This window comes from Equus asinus, chromosome 12, assembly GCF_041296235.1.
Source record: "Equus asinus isolate D_3611 breed Donkey chromosome 12, EquAss-T2T_v2, whole genome shotgun sequence".
Taxonomy (NCBI): Eukaryota; Metazoa; Chordata; class Mammalia; order Perissodactyla; family Equidae; genus Equus; species Equus asinus.
In genome coordinates, this window is record NC_091801.1 from 2,437,806 (window position 1) to 2,456,422 (window position 18,617).

General features: G+C 47.3%; 1 protein-coding gene across 9 annotated transcripts in view; it reads right to left on the minus strand.

The window, feature by feature from the left end:
• Positions 1-884: 884 nt before the first annotated feature.
• WWP1 (WW domain containing E3 ubiquitin protein ligase 1) overlaps positions 885-18,617 on the minus strand; it is a 105,776-nt gene continuing 88,043 nt past the window's right edge. For all 9 annotated transcript variants that reach the window (XM_044780342.2, XM_070480966.1, XM_044780341.2 and 6 more), the window contains 5 exons: positions 14,744-14,864; positions 10,211-10,315; positions 7,617-7,713; positions 7,186-7,258; positions 885-2,205 (listed from right to left, as the gene is read on the minus strand). In XM_044780342.2, coding sequence (XP_044636277.1) covers positions 2,106-2,205; positions 7,186-7,258; positions 7,617-7,713; positions 10,211-10,315; positions 14,744-14,864 — 496 coding nt within the window. In that variant the 3' untranslated portion in view covers positions 885-2,105. The remainder of the gene's footprint in view (positions 2,206-7,185; positions 7,259-7,616; positions 7,714-10,210; positions 10,316-14,743; positions 14,865-18,617) is intronic.

Genomic DNA, 18,617 nt, shown 5'->3' on the forward strand with positions numbered 1-18,617 from the left:
CCTGGAGTGAGGGGGATGGCACCCGACAGCCTCCTGTCCGCAGTCAGACCTGCGGGATGCTGCTCATCAGCCTCCATGAGAGTCAGACCTGCGGGATGCTGCTCCTCAGCCTCCATGAGAGTCAGACCTGCGGGCTGCTCATCAGCCTCCACTGAGACACTCAGTGCCTTCTGCCAGCCAGTCTCATCCAGCAGTGGTGACTCCTGTGGTGCAACTTAAGTAGCCCTTTTGAATACTGGTCGCCCTCTACTGCATAGCCTGTCACATACATTAGCTGTTTTGTTTTTTTTAAAGATTGGCCTCTGGCTAATATCTGTTGCCAATCCCTTTTTTTCCCCCTTCTTCTACTTCTCCCCAAAGCCCCCCAGTACGTAGCTGTATGCTTTAGTTGTGGGTCCTTCTAGTTCTGCTATGTGGGACGCTGCCTCAGCATGGCTTGATGAGCAGTGCCACCATGTCCACGCCCAGGATCTGAACCGGGGACCCCAGGCTGCTGAAGCACAGTGCGCAAACTTATCCACTCAGCCATAGGGCCAGCCCACCCCACCCTTTTTTTTTAATTCTTTAGGTTTGAAAATAACCAGGGTCAGTAATTAGGATTTGGGAAAGGAGTCTATTCAAGGAAGTGGATCCTGCCTTTGGTTCATCTTTACTATGTATTTTGAATAAAAATGCAGAATACAATCTAAATTAATATGTAGAAAAATAAATCTTCAGCAAAACAAACTACTGTTAAGGGAAGTTAAATTGTACGCTAGTATTTTCTGTATGTACTTAGTAGTGAAATATGTTACAGATAACATTCCAAGACGTCAATTCCATGGTTATAAAAAAAATTTAAGTTAATGAAATTTACAGTGCATACTGAAATAATGATACAAATGGAAATTTAAATTTCTGTATTAATAAGGAAGCCGTTTGGTATAGCAGCATTAATATCATTCACATCAGATTCCAATTTGTTATACATCTTTGTAATTCAGCAAATGCCCCGATAATGAAAAACAATTTAAAAGTGTTATTTACGTAGGACAAAAATAATGATCTATGTAAAAAAGGGGGGGACCAGATTTTTTATATGCTTATTTCAGACACATAAAATTTTCATGAATTTAAGAGGAATGAAGATATTCAAACACTAACAGAAAATCATTAGACTCATCTGTTTGAGAGTTCAGATGCTTACCTAACTCTTCAATCCATCTGGTTTTATAAAACAAACTTTGAACACAAACAAAAGCAGAAGAGTTCACATTACCTTTTTATATGTTCCTAAGTATCAAATTGCATCAATTTATTATGAATTAAAGAACATCACAGACCTAAAAACAAAAGTACAGAAGTGCCTGATTCTTTTTAGTCCCACAAATGCCTAGCATCCCAAAGTAACATGTAAACAAACCTCTATGCTGTTCGATGAATTCTTTCCAATCTCTAGAAGAAACTAACTAATATTGGACCTAGGATACGACTTTCATGTAAGTTACGGTTTCATTTATTACTTCGTATTAGTGATATAGCAAAAAGGGAAAATTTTCAACTATTGTATTTATTTAAAACAAACCGACAGGTTCAAGCACCTGTCTCCAGAAAGCCAGCAGCGTTTTTAACAGACTCCACGTAGGATCTGGCCTGAGCCCTTAATACCTCCTAACAGCCGCACAGCCAGGCCCCTCAGGAGACGCTCCGCAGGGGGGAGAGCGTGGAGCAGTGTGCGCCCGCCCCGGGCACAGACAAGGCCACGCACATCCAGACTGCTGTGAGTGAACGGCTGTCGTGTTAGTACACTCGGAGCTCTATAGAACTAGAGCCACTATCACATATGCTCACATAGATACGCACTTAGTACTTGTGACAAAGTCTCTGGGTGGTTTCAAAATTGAAGGATCATCTTTTTCCTGGTCAGTCACTTCAAGGGAACAATAAATAAAGTAGAAAAGGATGAACTGTTTTGCATATTTCTGTGGAAGAACGGAAAACATTTATACTGTGAGAGGTTCGGAAAATTCACTGTACAGAATGAACAGCTTATATACACTCTCTGTGCAGTTTTTCTCGGCTGGGGTGTTCACACGCAAGAGCTCCTCCGGGACGAGAAGCCACGTTCACTCTTGTCCAAAGCCCTCGGTCTCTTCTATTGCGAAAAGCAGCTTTTCCTTCAGTTGTTCATAACTCTTGTACGGTGGCAGATCCAAGCGGTTAAAACTGAAAACAAAACAGACGTGTTTTCAATAAAACAAACTCTGTAAAGATTTCTAACAGCATTTTTCAGACCACATTTGAGGAACTAAATGCACAGTGGAAGTATGTAAAAATTTCGCCAGAAGTATTCTAACAATTGACTACTATCATAGCACTTAAGATTAACATACACAAACTTCTTAAAGCAATCCATTCAAATTTAAGACCTAGTCATAAAAATACTTTGACATTTCCCAGAGAAAACTGGAATTACAAATAATAATTGCAGCAATATGGATAAAGACTGCAATTTTTAAAAGATCTCTAATTTTCTGTTTTTTTGTACCGTTTCTGTTACATTGTGCCAGGAGTCCCCTGATTTCTCTTGGCTTAGAAGAGTCCATTTCTTTCACTCATCACTTACCACTCATCAGTTATTTATTGACGTGCTATTCTATAGCAGGTATTTTTCCAGGAGCCGGTGATACAGTGATGAAAAACTAAAATCCCCATCCTCGTGGAACTTAAATTCTGGGGTGAAGACAGTCAACAAACACACAGATACTTTTGTCTTTTCAAATAATCTCACCATATGTATAACCTTTTCTAAAAGGACTTGTTTTCAGTCTTGCCAGACTCAAAGAATTCCCTGCTGGGATTAACAGATGAAATATAGAAAATATTGAAATTAAAATATCAGTGTACTATTCTTCAATTTACAAAGGTGGAACAGCAGTGAAGTTTTAAGACACAGCACTGAGTAGGTGAAGAGGATCAGAGTCCAGGGTTTCGGCCCCTCTATCAGTGTCCAGTGTGGCAGCTCTGAGGAAGTCAACCTTTCTGGCTCTTCACCTTCTCCTGTGGAAGGTGCCCTCCTACTGCCCCTGATGCCACCTGCCCTGACCCTACTCCCAGGGAAGAGTCAGGAAACCTGACAATCCAGGGCCTTCTGAACAAGGCCGCCAATCAAAATGCTGCTCCCCTCAGACCACTTCATCCTCCAAATATGAAAGAAGTTAAACGTATTAGCAGCAGCAATTCAGCCGACTGGTTGTCTTCCTACCCCCGCCCCACCTCGTCCAGTCTGATAGTGGGGTGAAGTCAGGAAAAAATGTTGCAGTCGAGTCCTACACCAAGACAATCAGCCACTTTCTGGTTCTCCCACGTTTCTTACACAAAGAGCCTCTGTCCAGTTCCGTTCTCCTGTCCACAGAACCTCTCCCATCTCTCCCTCCTGAGCATTCCGCAGCTCCCATCCTCTCATATACACACTTCCCCATCGTCCCTTATCTGGGCCATCAGAATCTCCCGCCTTCGGACCTTGCGGACAAATTTTTTTTATGTTCTCCACAACCTGTCTAGCCTTCTGTCACCACCAGCCTACACGCCTAAGACGACGTGCCAGTGTAACCTTTGCTGCTTCCAGGGACTGGACGGGGTGGGGGCCCCTGCAGCTTACCTAAGGCTCCCCAAGGATGCCACACGCTTTCCTGTCCTATGGCCATGCTCTCACGGCTCTCCTACGGTCTGGAATACCCTTCCCTGCCTATGAAAATATCATTTATTCATCAAGAATCAATCTGAATGCTACAACGTCCTCCAAGAATTCTTCTTGAGCGTATTACGCTGATAAGAATTCCCTCCTCCACAGAGCATCTACTCTACTCTATCATGACCGACTGTTCTTCCACTGGACTCAAAAACCCACGAGGGCAGAGCTACCGCCGTCCTCTCCTGACACTGACCCACTTCGCACACAGTGGACATCTAGGAAGTGCTTAGTTGAACCACGTGAGAGAGAGGGTTACTGGAAACATCCAGAGCAGGGTTCTGCTTTAGGACATGAGGTGTTACGTTTTCTGCTGGTTTACAAAAGGACAGAGAGAGACTAAAATCTCTTCACCTTTTATTGAGTGCCGACTACATGAATAGCAGAATACTGTTTAAGGTTTAGTTTAGCTTTTGTTTTAGTTCCAGCTTTGCGGCCGATGTGCCGCCTCCACCTCCTTATCAGTAAGAAGGGAAGACAGAGAGCAGCGCACGTCCGCGGACAGGGAGCGGCGAGGAGCCCCCCGAGGGCCGCAGCTCGCCGAGGGAAGCGCTGCAGACGGCGGCCGCGGGACCATGGGAGCTGACCACGGCCGCGCCCCTCTGGACCGCCCGTGTGCACGCAGGCTCTGCCCCAACTCTGAGCCGCGACCTCCCTGAGCCCAATCACACGCCCAGCGCGGCCTCCATCTGTCAGGCCTTTCCGATCCGTCCTCCGAACTCACTCGACGATGTGCAGTCGTCGACAGTCTGAGCAACTCCTCTCCTGCCTTAACGGAAATGCGGCTCGTCTGAGCCCAGCATTTCCCCCGCGGCCCTCGAGCCGTGCAGCCCGACCCGCTCAACCGCAGACCCGCTGCGCAACCGCTGCCCGGCATCCCGAGCCACGCGCCGCCGGGAGAGCCACGCGCCGCCGGGAGAGCCACGCGCCGCCGGGAGAGCCACGGGCCGCCGGGAGACCCACGGGCCGCCGGGAGACCCACGCGCCGCCGGGAGACCCACGGGCCGCCGGGAGAGCCACGGGCCGCCGGGAGACCCACGGGCCGCCGGGAGACCCACGCGCCGCCGGGAGAGCCACGCGCCACCGGGAGACCCACGCGCCGCCGGGAGACGCGGTCCGCGCTCCGCAACTCTCCCGCGCGCTTTCTCTCCAGAGGCCTTTCCTTTGTTCACCCTGAGCCAGGGACCTCAACTTCCACTTGGAGAAGATAGAAACCAACGGTCGATAACCATTCGCCCTGCACAAAATCTAGACCCTACCTATAGGTTATACCCGACTTTTCTCCCTCTACTCTTACAACAAAGGAAGTGTTCCTGTTTTCCTCAAAGGCCAATTCCTTAACTAGTACTCAGAACCCCAACCTCATCACCTTTCTGACGGAACTAGCTCCTTTGGTCATGAACTCTTCTCTCCTCTGCCTGGACAACCTCCCCTCCTCGACGGGACTCACCACTTTAACCTAGGCTGGGATTTTCAATGTGGGGGGTCGCAGGATCCCTTTTCACAGTTAAAAATATTGAGAACCCCAAAGAGCTTTTGTTTATGTGAATTATATCTGCTGATATTTACTATATTAAAAGTTAAAACTGAGAAACTTAAAAAAAATTCATTTTAAAATAACTTTTTCAAAAAAATGACTATTTTCAAAAACAACAGTGAAAAAAGTGACCTTATTTTATATTTTGCAAACTGTTTTAATGTCTGCCTTAACAGAAGACATCTGGATTCTGCTACACTATGCTGTTTTGGTTTAAGTGTATGAAAGTCTGTCCCCACACAGAATACAGCTGGAAAACGGAGATGTACTCTGGTCATTTTTTCAGATGACTTGGGGGCGTTATTCTTTGATACCATACAGAAGCTGACAAGGTTAAGTAGTATGGGTCCCGAAATCATATCAAAGAACTTTTTGTACTCCTACGTAAAATCCACTGGTTTATCTTGCACTTTGAATGAAAGCTTTTACCCACACACAGTTCTGTAACATCACCATGCACTGGCCATTTGGAAATATTGGTTCACCAAGTCACAACATTGTGTCCCAATGTGACACAGTTGATTATATAATAGGAAGAAAATCACAATCGTTAATTAAACCCCCAAAATCATCAGAAAAGTCTTGGGAAGCTTGGTGGATACGAGTTTTCCAAATGCTGTCAACAAATGCTATCAGCTGTTTCCCTTGAGGTGACAAGCTGACTTCATTACTTTTCAAGAAAATTTTTACCAAATACCCAAGTCTGAACAAACACAGTTTGTCTGCCAGTCATTCTTCAAGTAAAAACAGTGTCACATGACAAAAGCAAGCTGGTTCAGCTTTCGCCCTCGAGCTTCTCCCAGGGCAACCAGCGCTCTGGTGTGGAGAACGCCGCACGCAGACGCCCGTTCTCTCACACGGGACATCCAAAAGACAGACTCGAGCCTCATGAGTAAGCGCTCCTGCTTCACAAAGAACGCGTCTGCGAGCCAGGCGTTTGTGCTTTAACCTGCGGTGTGCGGTGTGACGGAGCTGAGACAGCGGCTGGGGCCACGGCCCGACTCGTGCTAAGGCACCAGCGGTCTTACCCGCTGTTGCTTTCGCACCACGAGTGCCAACGTCAGCACCATGAGCAGGCAGCCCACAGCTGGTGGAAGCAGAGTCCTGACTCCTGAAAGAGCCACGTGCCCTTACGCCACCCCCTCCTCTGCGGTTCCGTGCCTCACCCCTGCCTCACCCCCGCAACTGTGCCTTCTCTCCTCTGTTGCCAGTGATCGGCCTTGCATCTCAACTTGCTCTTTAAAACTGTTCCAAGGCCTCTACCCGCCTGAGAATGACATGCAAACGCCTTAGAGAAGCCTCCAGGCCTTCACATACGTTAGCCCTGCCCACATTCCCAGACTCTTTTTCTCCCCCCTCTGGATTAACGAAGCTCCATTCACAGCAGCCATCTTTCATTTCTTTGAAAAGCGGCTTCTTTCTTCAGGGTCTTGGGGTGACTGACCTGGACAAACTACGCGCTTCCCGCTTTCTCCCACAGCACGCGAGCACCAAGGTCAAACATCGCGTCTCCCGTGGAAGGCCCCTGGCCGCCCGCCCTGCGAGGGTCGCTCTGGCTGTCCTCGTTCCCCTCGGAGGGCGTCCTAGAACTTGCAGTGCTGGTTTACCTGTCCACCATCTGTGCCCGTCCCCAACGAGCGTGGACTCCACAGAAGGCAGGGAGCCCTTCAGCTTCGTCTCACACGCTCAGGGGGACTCGGCACTTGTTGAACCAATGGATGCGCTTCTCAAGGATTTATGTTAACTGACTAGAAGTCACTCTCAAGTGTCAGTCACAGAACACCGTACTGATCAGTCTGTCGTCAAAATGGAGATCCCAGCATCGTCAATGAATAAGCAGTAATCCCGGGTCTGAATCCTTAAAAAACAGAAGACTCACTCTGGCTCTCACCCTCCTGTTTAGGATTCTCGGACTTACCATGTGTGGCTTCTTGGTAACCAGGTGTCTTTGCCAACTTTTTCAATGCAAAACTTTTGAGGTCCATTACTTCCTAAACCAGGAAAATAAGACAGAATTTATCTGGTCCTTTCAACCTTCTGGTTGTGACAACTAGTTAAGTAAGAGACGATGTCGCACAGGCCCGGGAATGACAGAGCAACCCACAAGGTGAACCGTTCTGCTGGCGCAGCACCTTGCCGCCGTGGAGGTCCAGCCCGGGACGGCGCCCGCGGGAAGGGGCATCAGTCACCCCACGGAGCAGAGTGCCGGCCACGGCCGTGCGAGCAGACCGTCATTCTGTCCGACCAATGTATCCGTCTGTCTTCCGGCAGAGCCCGCACGGAGCCAGAAGCAGCCGCCTCAGGTCACCCTACTCCGCGCCCGGCACAAAGCCCCGTGGCCGCACTCACCCATGAGCTCCGCAAATCCTCCCAGGGGCAGCCGGCAGGTCCCCGTGACAAACTGCAGCAGGCGCATCCGGACCTCATTGTCCGTCTCCTTCACAAACTGCGGAAAACCAAAGGGACTTGAACGTGCGATAAATGCCAAATCATCTTCACAATAACAACAGGAGACAAATTATCCCTAAATCTCTTCAAGAAAATTAAGACTTTATCTTGAAGAATCAAACATTTAACACTGAAATTGGCTCAAAATGCCTGTGACGAAAGTGGCTGTGGCATCCGTCCTTTACTAAGGCCCTCGAGGCACCAAGCCAAGGACCGAACGCGACTTCAGTCACTCCCACGGTGCACGCAGGTGCCACTGTGCTCAGCCCCTCCCAGGGCGAAACGGACGCTGCGAGCGCCCAGTGTCCCCCCAGGCCAGGCCACCAGCAGCCCCCCGGCAGAGGCTGGCCATCGCTGCCAGGCATGGTGCCACATGCCTGCTGGGTACTGAACCCTCACAACTCTGCGAGGACAGAGGCACTTCACTAATGTCCCCTCTGCACACACGGGGACGCAGAGGCCGAGAGGGGGAGTGACTCGTCCTTCTCCGACTGCTACTAAAGTGGCAGCGGGGACTCCCACGTCAGGCTGGCTCAGTCCAGACCCATTATCCTGACTGAGCCAACAGCCCTCCTCACCCATGAGCTTCCAAAGACAAAGGGACAGTTCCCCACTGCCACCCTTGAGAGTTTGTGGTATTTTTTCCCACCAAACACCATTTTCGCAACTTTTTGTGTTCTTCATACTTGAAACCCCAAAGTATGCATTCTTCTAGAAGAATCCAGCTCGCTGACTCACTCTGTTCACAGAGGGCCATAGAGGAGCAAGGCGGGCAACACTGAGTTGAGCTGGTCTGAGAAGCTCAGGGCCGCGCACTTAGGGGCGGTCTGGGCAGAAACGCGTCTTCAACACAGGGCTGCCCCTTCGCTGAGGACAGGGCAGAAGGCCGTGCTGGTCATGAACGTCTCCACACAGAGCTGTGCTGAGCATGGCTCTCATCACGACACGAGAAAGAGCCATGGCCAGGCCTGGCCCAAACTTCACCACTCTCCCTGAAACAAACCCAAGCAGGAAAGAGCTCTTCGTGTGGATTTACATGAGCCCAGCCTAAGCTCCTCCGGGCCCAGACGGAGACATCCAAACGGCCTGTCAGAGCACGGGGGAGCAAGGAGGCTGGCAAAGGGCCTCAGGGGAAGCTGGTGGACACCTGCATGCAGCTCTCTGTGAGGCAATTCAGATACTTTAGGTGTGAAAAGGGAGTGATGCCCACCTTTCTGTTGGTGTATTAATTTTCTCTAACAGGTAACAGGGACACACAGTATAGGACTCAAAGGCAGGAAGCGGGGACACCGTGAGAGCTACTTCTGTGCCCCCCACGCCGCTCCCCCGGACCTGCTGCGGGTCCCTCTCCACCTCCTCCGAGACGGCGCATCCACACACAGCACATGCTCTGCCTCTACACGACCTGAGTTTCCTTCTAACCAAATACCATCACAGCATGCACACCTTCCTTTTCCCCGAATGCTGCGCTGAAACATACTATCCTCCAATATTTTTGTTAATTTGCATTTTAAAAAGTGCTTCCTAGGTAGAGAATTACAGAATGGATACTGTGTAAGTCACGGACTCAGTCCCCTCCAGATGGGCACGCAGGAGCTTCAGGTCTCAGTTAGTAAGGCACTAGCACGGTGGCAAGTCCCCTGGCACGCGCCGTGTACATATGTTGAGGGATGTCTGCACGATAAAGGTCTACAAGTGTGCACACTTCATTACAGTACCAAGCAATAAACACAGGACACATGTCCTTACGGAAAGATGAAACTTTTGGAAAATCTTTCTATAATAATACAAAAACCCAGGCTTACTCTTCACCTGAAAGTGAACCAGTTAAGCTTAAGTGAACCCGGAGTTCAGTCACTAAGTGGCTCGACTGAGTCTCAGTCAGCAGGTTTATGTGAAGAGTATCTAAATTCTGAAATAAACACAACAACAAAACAAAATGTCTCCTGACAAGTGCTTCAAGATCAGCTGCAGCACTTGGATGCCCAGAGACCACGCTATTCGAGTTTTAAGCCAAAACAGAAACAAAAGGAAGGAAAGAGAGAGGGAGGAGAGAGAGAAATGGAAGAAGACAGCCGTCCTTGGAAGTGATCCTCCAGATCACTCCAACTCCTAGCACAGCAGCACCTTCAGAGGAATCGAGCATCTGCACTGACTTTCTCATTAAAAACATGCTTCCTCCGTTATGTCTAGAATTAAGCAGAATGGGTGGAATACTTTGATACCACTAGGGGAAAACTGCTGGATCTACCACTATGACCACTGAACTATTACATAAAGGAGATTCTGTCGTTCATGCCCTCCTGTAGGAAGACGGCCAAAACAAGCAACGGGCAGTCCTTCAGCGTGGGTTCCCACCATTCACTTCTGATGCAGAATTCAAAGACTACGTCCACAAACAGTCTTCATTTAAAACATAAACTGTCTTTAAACCGCTGTTTCCTTAGAAAATGTTTTCTTTGAATACTGTGTTTTGAAAAAATAAAAGCAAATACCTGCCAAAACCAAATGATCTGCTTGCTGTTTCTTGTATAGTGTCGATACACGGCGTTTCTCTGCCAGTCCGCCAGGTCGACCTCCTGCATGCCACACAGCATCACCTGGGAAGGGAGCACAGGGCCAGGTCACAGTCGGGGCCCAGCAGGAGAACAGCTGGACCGAGACCTGCTCACGCGCAGCTAAGCTTGTGCACACTTACGTCCCAGCCGTGCGCGTGCCAGAAGGACCCCAGGAAGCCAGTCCAACAAAACCTGCGCCAATTTAACTCACAGGATTCTTAGCACTTCATCTTGCCCGTTTATCGAGCTCAAACTGAAAATAACATTCAGAGTAACTATTCTTCCAGAAAAACATTAGCTGTGCTAAAAAGAGTATCTTTTACTATAAATATATCCCCAATTATTGATAAGTTTCAAATATAAATTTCTGGTTCTTTTTAAAAAACATCTATGCTATCTTACCTATTTAAAAGTAAAAATAAACTAATCTCCTGTTATTCATTTATCCAAGTTTTGGGAATAAAATATTCTACATATGTGAAATTTTCAAATAACCCAAGTTAGTTATATATGGGATGAAAATTATTTTGGGCATAATAAAACAGTTAATTTACATACAGTAAAATGCACATATTTTAAGCATAGAGTTAAATGAGCTTTGACAGATGTATACACCTGTGTAACCCACCACAATTAAAATGTAGAATACTTCCGTTATGTCTTTTTTTGCAGTCAAAATCACCACCCTCATCTGTGGCTCTAGGTGATGATTTCACCACAGATGAGATTTTTGAGAGTATCATACATAGTGTACACGATGCTCACACACTCACTCTCATTTCTGTTTTGTTCCCCCTGCTCAGCAGGTTTATGAGACTGACCCGTATGGCTGTGGGCACTTCTTTCACTCACTGAGTGGCATTTCAGTGCACGAACAGACACCATTTATTATTCTTTCCCTTGTTGGCGGACATTCAGATTACTTCGAAGTTTTGGTGTTGATGAATAAAGTTGTGATGAATATTTATGGCAAAGTGTGGGTGTGAACACATATTTCATTTCACTTGGGAAAATCCCCACAGTGGAACTGCCAGAGCATAAGGCTGATGCATGTCTAACCCTGTGAGAAACTACCAACACTGACCCAAACCGGGATGACATCTAGTTTTCATTTCCTTTCCTCGGTGACTAGCAAGCATCTTTCACATGGTTATGCCATCAATGTAGCCTCTTTCGTGAAGTGAGTCTTTGCCTATTTAAAAAAATTTTTGACTTTTTACTGAGTCATAGGAGGTTTCTGAATATATATTCCGGATATAAGACCTTTGTCTCAGTAGTTTCTCCCGGTGTGCAGGCTGCCTTTTCATTTACTTAACAGAAGGTTCTAGTTTTGAAGAAGTCCAATTTATCCTGAGTGTGTGTGTGGTTTATCGCATTTTTGTGTTCTAAGAAACTTCCGCCTACACTAAGATTTTTTCCTGTTTTCTTTATAGCTTTCATATTATGTTTATGATTTATTTAAATTAGTCTTTATTTATGGGCTGAAGTAGGGGTCAAGGTTAATTTTCCTCCATATGGACACCCAGCTGACTCAGCATCACTTGCTTAAAGGGCTGTCCTTTTCCCCACTGAAATCTACCAGCACTTTTCTTGAGAATCAACTGACAATATGTGTGGATTCTCTTGTCCCACTTGTCACACACACGACACTATCTCAGTCGCTATGGCTTTGTAATAATCCCTAAAGTCAAGTCATGAGCATCCTGCAAGTCTGTCCTCTTTCAAAATCGTTTTGGCCAATCCAGAGCCTTTGCACGTCCTTGTAGTTTTAGAATCACCTTGTCAATTGCTTTAGAGACTCCTGCTGGGATGCTGACTGGGATCGCACTGAACATACAGATCAATCTGGAGAGAAGTGACATTTTTACAACATTGAGCCTTCAAATACATAACATGGAGTATCTCTCTGTTTATTAAAGTCTTCTTTAATTTTCCTGAGGAACTGCTAAGTTTTAGTATAGAGGTCTTACACGTCTTTTGTTATATTTGTTCATTTTTTTGATGCATTAGTAAGTGAAGCTTTAAAATTTCAATTCCCAGGTATCTGTTGCTAGTATATACAAGATACATGATTGATTTTTAAATTACTGACCTTGTACCCTGCAGTCTTGCTAAATTCACTATTATTTCTAGTAGGTTTTGGGTAGGTTCCTTAGGATTTTCTAAGGTGACAATCGTGTTACCATCTGTGCATAAAAAGTTTTATTCCTTCCAACCTTTATGCTCTTTCTTCCTGGTTGTGCTGCACTGTACTGGCTGCGGTATCTGGCACAATGCAGAGTGGAAGTGGAGAGAGGGGACATCTTTGCCTTGTTCCCACCTCAACGGGGACTATCCACAGCATCACCATTTAGCATGATGCCAGGGTTTATCTTCTAGATTCTTGATGCCCTTTATTGAACTGAGAAGGCTGCCTGTATTCCTGCGTGAGGACAGTTTTATAAAGAACGACTGTCCATCTTCTTCAAGTTTACACAGATTTCAACACGTAAAAAGAGGCATGATCATGAATAACAGTATGAACGCCTATGACTGTGGCATTATTCATGGTTGAGAGAGACAACGCATGGGAGTGAAAATCAAGACAAAGCAGACAAACAAAGATGTGTCTTTTCTCACCGTTCTGACTGTGAGCTAAGGGCGAATCGGTAACCAGTAAAGGGCTTGAGTTCCCCTGTCTGTAGAAGGAAATGATCATATGGCCAAACCACGTCCAGGGCTGGATGTGAGTGCGCTGGAAACGCGACCAGGGGCTCCGGAAGAGCGCGCCCGCCCACACCCTTCCCGACCTACTGCTTCAGTGCCCCTCTGCTCTGACGGCGCGTTCTCGCCCTCAGCCTCGTGTCACCGGGTGGGGTCCTAAGATGGGGGATCTTAACCAGGGGCTTGGAATACTTTAGGTGTATGTATTTTGAGGATGCAAAATTGTTTAACTTTCTTCAGATTCTTAATGTACTCTGCGATTAAAAAAATGATTAATACTACTCTAAAAACATTTTCCATTCTCTTCTTCTAATGCGCTTCTGTTAGTTCTTGTGAGCAAGCTGTTAAGAAAGAGACGTTAACCAGGTTTAGAGGGTCTACATGTCATGCAGGCTTGGAGTCCTGATTTTCATATACTTCCCAGGTCAGTCAGTTTCCAGAAGGCTCATTTCTACATAGGAATATTACTGTATAAAATTTAAAATGCTAATTTTTCATATACACACTTGATTACATGAATGAACCAAGTTTCTTAACAGAGGACCCATGATGGTTAAGTTACAATACTGCGCCCACAGCAGGCAGAGAAGACACGCCATGGCCCCTCCGAAGGCCCTGCCTATGTTCTGGCCTGTGTGGGGAAGGAGGGCTTCACGACGCCCAGAACTAATCAGACCCAGCAGTACCAGTCCTGGGGACATAGCCACAGGAGTTGAAGTGAGGTCTCAAGGAGACATTTACCCCCACGGTCACAGCAGGATTATTCACAACAGCCGAAAGGGGGAGGCAACCCAAATATCTATCGACTGACGAATGGATAAAGAAAATGTGGTGAAGTACTATCCACCCTTAAAGGAAAGAATTCTTCCACACGCTCCGATATGGCTGAACTGGGAGGACATCATGCTAAGGGAAATAAGCCAGTCACAGCAAGACCAATAGAAACACAGCATGGTGCCATTTACACGAGAAACAGACAGGCGGCTGCCAGGGCTGGGGAACGGGAAATGGGGAGCTGTTGTTTAGTGGGTGCAGAGTTTCAGTTTTGCAAAATAACAACGTTCTGGAGGTTGGTTGCACAATCATGTGAACATACTTAACACTGCTGAGCTGGAGACTTAAAAATGTTCAAGATGGCAAATTTTATGTTACGTGAATTTTATCAGCAAAATAATAAAAGAACTCCTGATATTGTTCTCCTAAGTCTAAATACAGTTAAGACCACCAAGAATTCCTGAATTAAAAATCTGATCTTAGGGGTTGGCCCGGTGGCCCAGCAGTTAAGTGCGCACGTTCCACTTTGGCGGCCCAGGATTTGCCAGTTCCGATCCCGGGTGCAGACATGGCACCACTTGGCATGCCATGCTGTGGTAGGCGTCCCACATATAAAGTAGAGGAAGATGGGCACAGATGTTAGCTCAGGGCCAGTCTTCCTCAGCAAAAGTTAGCTCAGGGGTAATCTTCCTCATAAAAAAAAAATCTGATCTTGGGCCGACTCACTACTAATCCAGGATTTCAGACGGTCCCCAGAACTATTAACAAGGCTGCACTCACTCTTTAGGACCTCTAATGGTTGGCATTGGGAGATGACACCACCATGGTTCAGAGACGGTGATGCCAGAACCTTAAAACCCTTAAACACGTGGATGAATGAGAGGACTCAAGATTGTGCCTCAGGACTTAAACTGTGTGGGCACGCCTCTGTGAAGCACAAGAACAGTCCCTCCCCATCAACGCTCCCCATTCAGCCTCACTGAAGAGCCTCACCTCCAGTTCTTTCTCATCGAAGTACTGGAGCCACTGGAGGGGAACAACTTCATTAAAGCCGTCCAGGAAAGCTTTGGTCTGCTCTTGGACTCCTCGAGAAAAGCGCCACTCCGTCATCAGACTGAAAACAAAGACGGCGTTTAAAACAGGGAATCTGCACGCGAGGTAAAAGGCTGAGAAACACCAAGTACTTCTAAGATGCCTTCCCCTTTTCTAAATATGCCACGTACACACATAAAACCTACAGGTTTACGTGGGCATGTACGTAATCTAAGGGCTAACACGTTTCCACACGAGGAAATCAGTTCCAGCATATCAGCAGCTATAAAAAGGATGCTTTTCAAAGTAAACAGGACGTTCTTTACGTGTCAGTAAGACGGCCAAATTCCAGCACTAATTATTTCCTCTTCCTGTCTAAACAAGTAACTCCAAACACTGCTGACACGGCCAGGGAACGGCCGCAGGCACTGACTCCCTTGCAGCGGGGCTCCTGCCAGGAGGCCCGAGCAGCAGCCTCCCCAGCGAGGGGACGGGCATGGGCCACACCCGCTGTCTGGGAGGGCGGAAGGCGGGACAGCTGCTTCTTCACATGCCCATTTACTGGCGAACATGAAGATGTCCCAACCAGGAGAGAACAATTTAAGATGGAAATAAAACATTCTGAAGAGACATATGCAGCAGCTGTACAGCAGGGAAGACAGTAACAGAGAAACTAGGAAGAAAATCTGTGAGCGACACAAATCTGGGAACGGAGACGGGTCTGGAGCTCCCTGTGGAGGAGCAGCACATGAGCGGGGAGAAGCCAGCGACACCCGCGGGCGGAGGGAAGCCGGCTCATGCGTGCTCCTCCCACTTCCAGCTCCTCCTCCTGTCCTAGAGGCTGGCCTGCCTCTTCCAGACAGTCTGTCACCCTCGCTGCCTCCCACACTTTTCCCCACCAGTCATTAGCCCGCTTCCTTCTCAGGCCCCAACCATGCCCCGACTCCCTTCCCATCTGCTTCCCAGAGCCCTCCTTCCACCCGGTGCGGCAGCTCCTCTCTGCTCTCTACGCCGACTATGCACATTAAGACAGTGTCTACACTCACCGGCCCCACCTTCTCACCTCCCGTCACCCAGATTCTAAAGCACCGTAGTCTGGCTTTCAAATCTCCTCCCCCAGGAAGAAAAGGCTTTCTGCACAAATGTCACCAAGGAGCTTCGAACTGCCAAGCCCAGGCCATGTGCTCAGTGCCCCTGCTCCGGGCAACTCCTGAGACCCTGGGCGTCGGCGCCCCCATCCTCACACTGTTCTCCCCAGTCTGGCGACACCCCTGCTCCTAACCCGACTCTGGCTACCCCTGTGCTTCCCCCATGGGCTCCACCATCACCGAGACCTCTGCCTTCCTTCCCCTTCCAGCTCTTCACCATCTAAAGAGGATATCGTTCATTACCAAAGCTTTAACTAGCCCAGAAAAGCCAGCAGTTCTTAAATTCCCAAGTCTGCTTTCCTCCCGAGACCAAGATGTAAGTCATCTCTCCTTGGACAGATATCCCACTAACACACCTAACCGTGAACCAAGCAGACGCCTCAAGCATCAGATACTTCATTTACTGCCAGTTCCCCACGACACAGAATGGATCTGAGCCTGAGCTGCTCTCTGCCCATGACATCCTCAGAAACCCACGCCCTCCTGTCCATCCCGACTGCCCGCCTGTGTCGGGCCTGCGATCCCCAACTACTCGACCACGAGACCACCTCTCAAGCAGTGTTCCGAGCACACCCTCCCACCTACCAGGCCCACTTGTCCTCCATACACATGCTGAGGACAATTCTGACCATCCTCTCTTGGTTTTGGTTTGTTTTTGATGGCTCCTTACATTAAAGCAAAAACCCAAGGGTTTTTTTTTTTTTTTTTTTTCAGAAATAACAGCGTTTCCTCAGCCTGAGGCACAATCCGGCCCCCTTCACGGCGCGGCCCCTCTGCTCCTGCTGTCTCCCCCTCCAAAAAAGCTCCCCGTCTGTCAGCCGGCTCTCCTTGTCTTCTAAGCCCTCTCTTCACGCAGCGTCCCAGGAAGAACTTTCCAGAGTCCTCCCAGCAGAATCAACAGCTTCCTTCCTGCGCTGGGTTCCCACCGCACTTCACACTCCTTCCACCACTCATTTACTCCTCGATTCACTGATGTCTGACTTTGTGCACTAAAAACAAAATACCCCAGGGCCAGCCCCGTGGCCTAGTGGTTCCATTCGGCGTGCTGTGCCTCAGCGGCCTGGGTTCAGTTCCCAGGCGCAGACCTACACCACTTGTCAGCAGCTGGCAGTGACCCACACACAAAATAGAGGACGACTGTCACAGATGTTAGTTCAGGGACAATCTTCCGCAGCAAAAAACAAAAACAGAACCAAATACAACCCACAAAATATCACAACTGGAAAAGAAGAGTAATTTTAAACAGCAAGATTAAAAAACAAGATTAAAGTCTGCTATGGTTTCAGAGACTGAAACAAAATCCTCCAAAAATTATTAAATTCAGGATATCAACTCTTATATAGTAGGTACTATACAGATAAGATTTTAAAAAATAGTGGTTACTTTAATGCAAAGTATAAAATTCAAAGTAGCAAACTAAATATAAACTTTACATGATGAAATTTTATTTAATCTGATTTTGATATTTGAAAATGCTGATTTTTTTTAAATGTTTACGTTGTGCTATTTAATAATTACTGTCGGATTTTGTGGAAAGCTTAAGGTTTAACAAATATAGAAAGCCCAGTGCCTTATGCACTATCTTTGTGAATTTATTTCTTCAAAATGTGAAGAGCTTCCTTGTTTTCTCCACTAAGAGTAACAAATGCTCAGTGCATGACAAACAACCAAAATGAAAATACCCCGGAGACTCAAAGATGTACAAAGGAGAAAATATGTTATTAGTAATTCCTCCATTCAGAGAAAACTACGTTAGCAGAAAAACACGGAGCAGGCGGCCCGCACTGCCATGCCAAGGAGGCGGCGAGAGCGGAGCAGAGAGACAGTCAAGGGCGTGATGGCGAAAGGCCACGCACCTCACAGGTCCGAGGGAGGAAGAGTCGCTGTGGCCTTCCAGGAAAGCAGCACAGGATCTATTACACACTCTTTGACCTAACAACATCCCCTCTGGAAGTCTACAGCCCAAAGACAAAAGCAGCAGGACACACGGACACATGATCGAGGTTTTCTGCTGCCTTGTTTGTAGTGGCCCAAACTGGACACAACCTGAATGACCCCTCGGAGCAGAAACGGCTGAATGACACAGAATGGTACACCACGACTTGTCCAGCTATTAGAAAATGGGTCAGATCCATCTCTACTGGCCTGGAAGGTGGAAAAAACAAGCTTCAGAGTAATGTGTATATGATCCCATTTTTTAAACAAATATAAAAAACAAAAAGTCTGAAAGGTTTCAAGAGACAAAAATGACACTGAGAATCCAAGTCTAAAAGATAGTGAAAATGGTAGTACCATTAATAGAAATAGGTCAAGAAGAGGCAATGGAAGGAAAAAATGAGAAATTTGATTTTGGATTTAAGATTTCAGATGAGTCATTTAGTAGTTCAGGAGTAGGCAAGCTATGGCCATGGGCCCAGTTTAGCCCATCATCTGCTGTTGTACAGCATGGAAGCTAAGAACAGTCTTCATGGTTTTTAAACACTGGTTGAAAAAACATTAAAAGAAAAACGTCTGACGATGTGGAAATTGCATGAAATCAAGCGTCAGAGTGCCTCGGTGGTTTTACTGGAACTCAGCACACCTGCTGTCCACACTGTCTGAGGCCGCTCTCGCGCTCGAAGAGCAGAGTGGAACAGCTGCGACAGGCACCGTAGGCGGCTCTCAGGCTCAGGGCAGTAACTATCCAG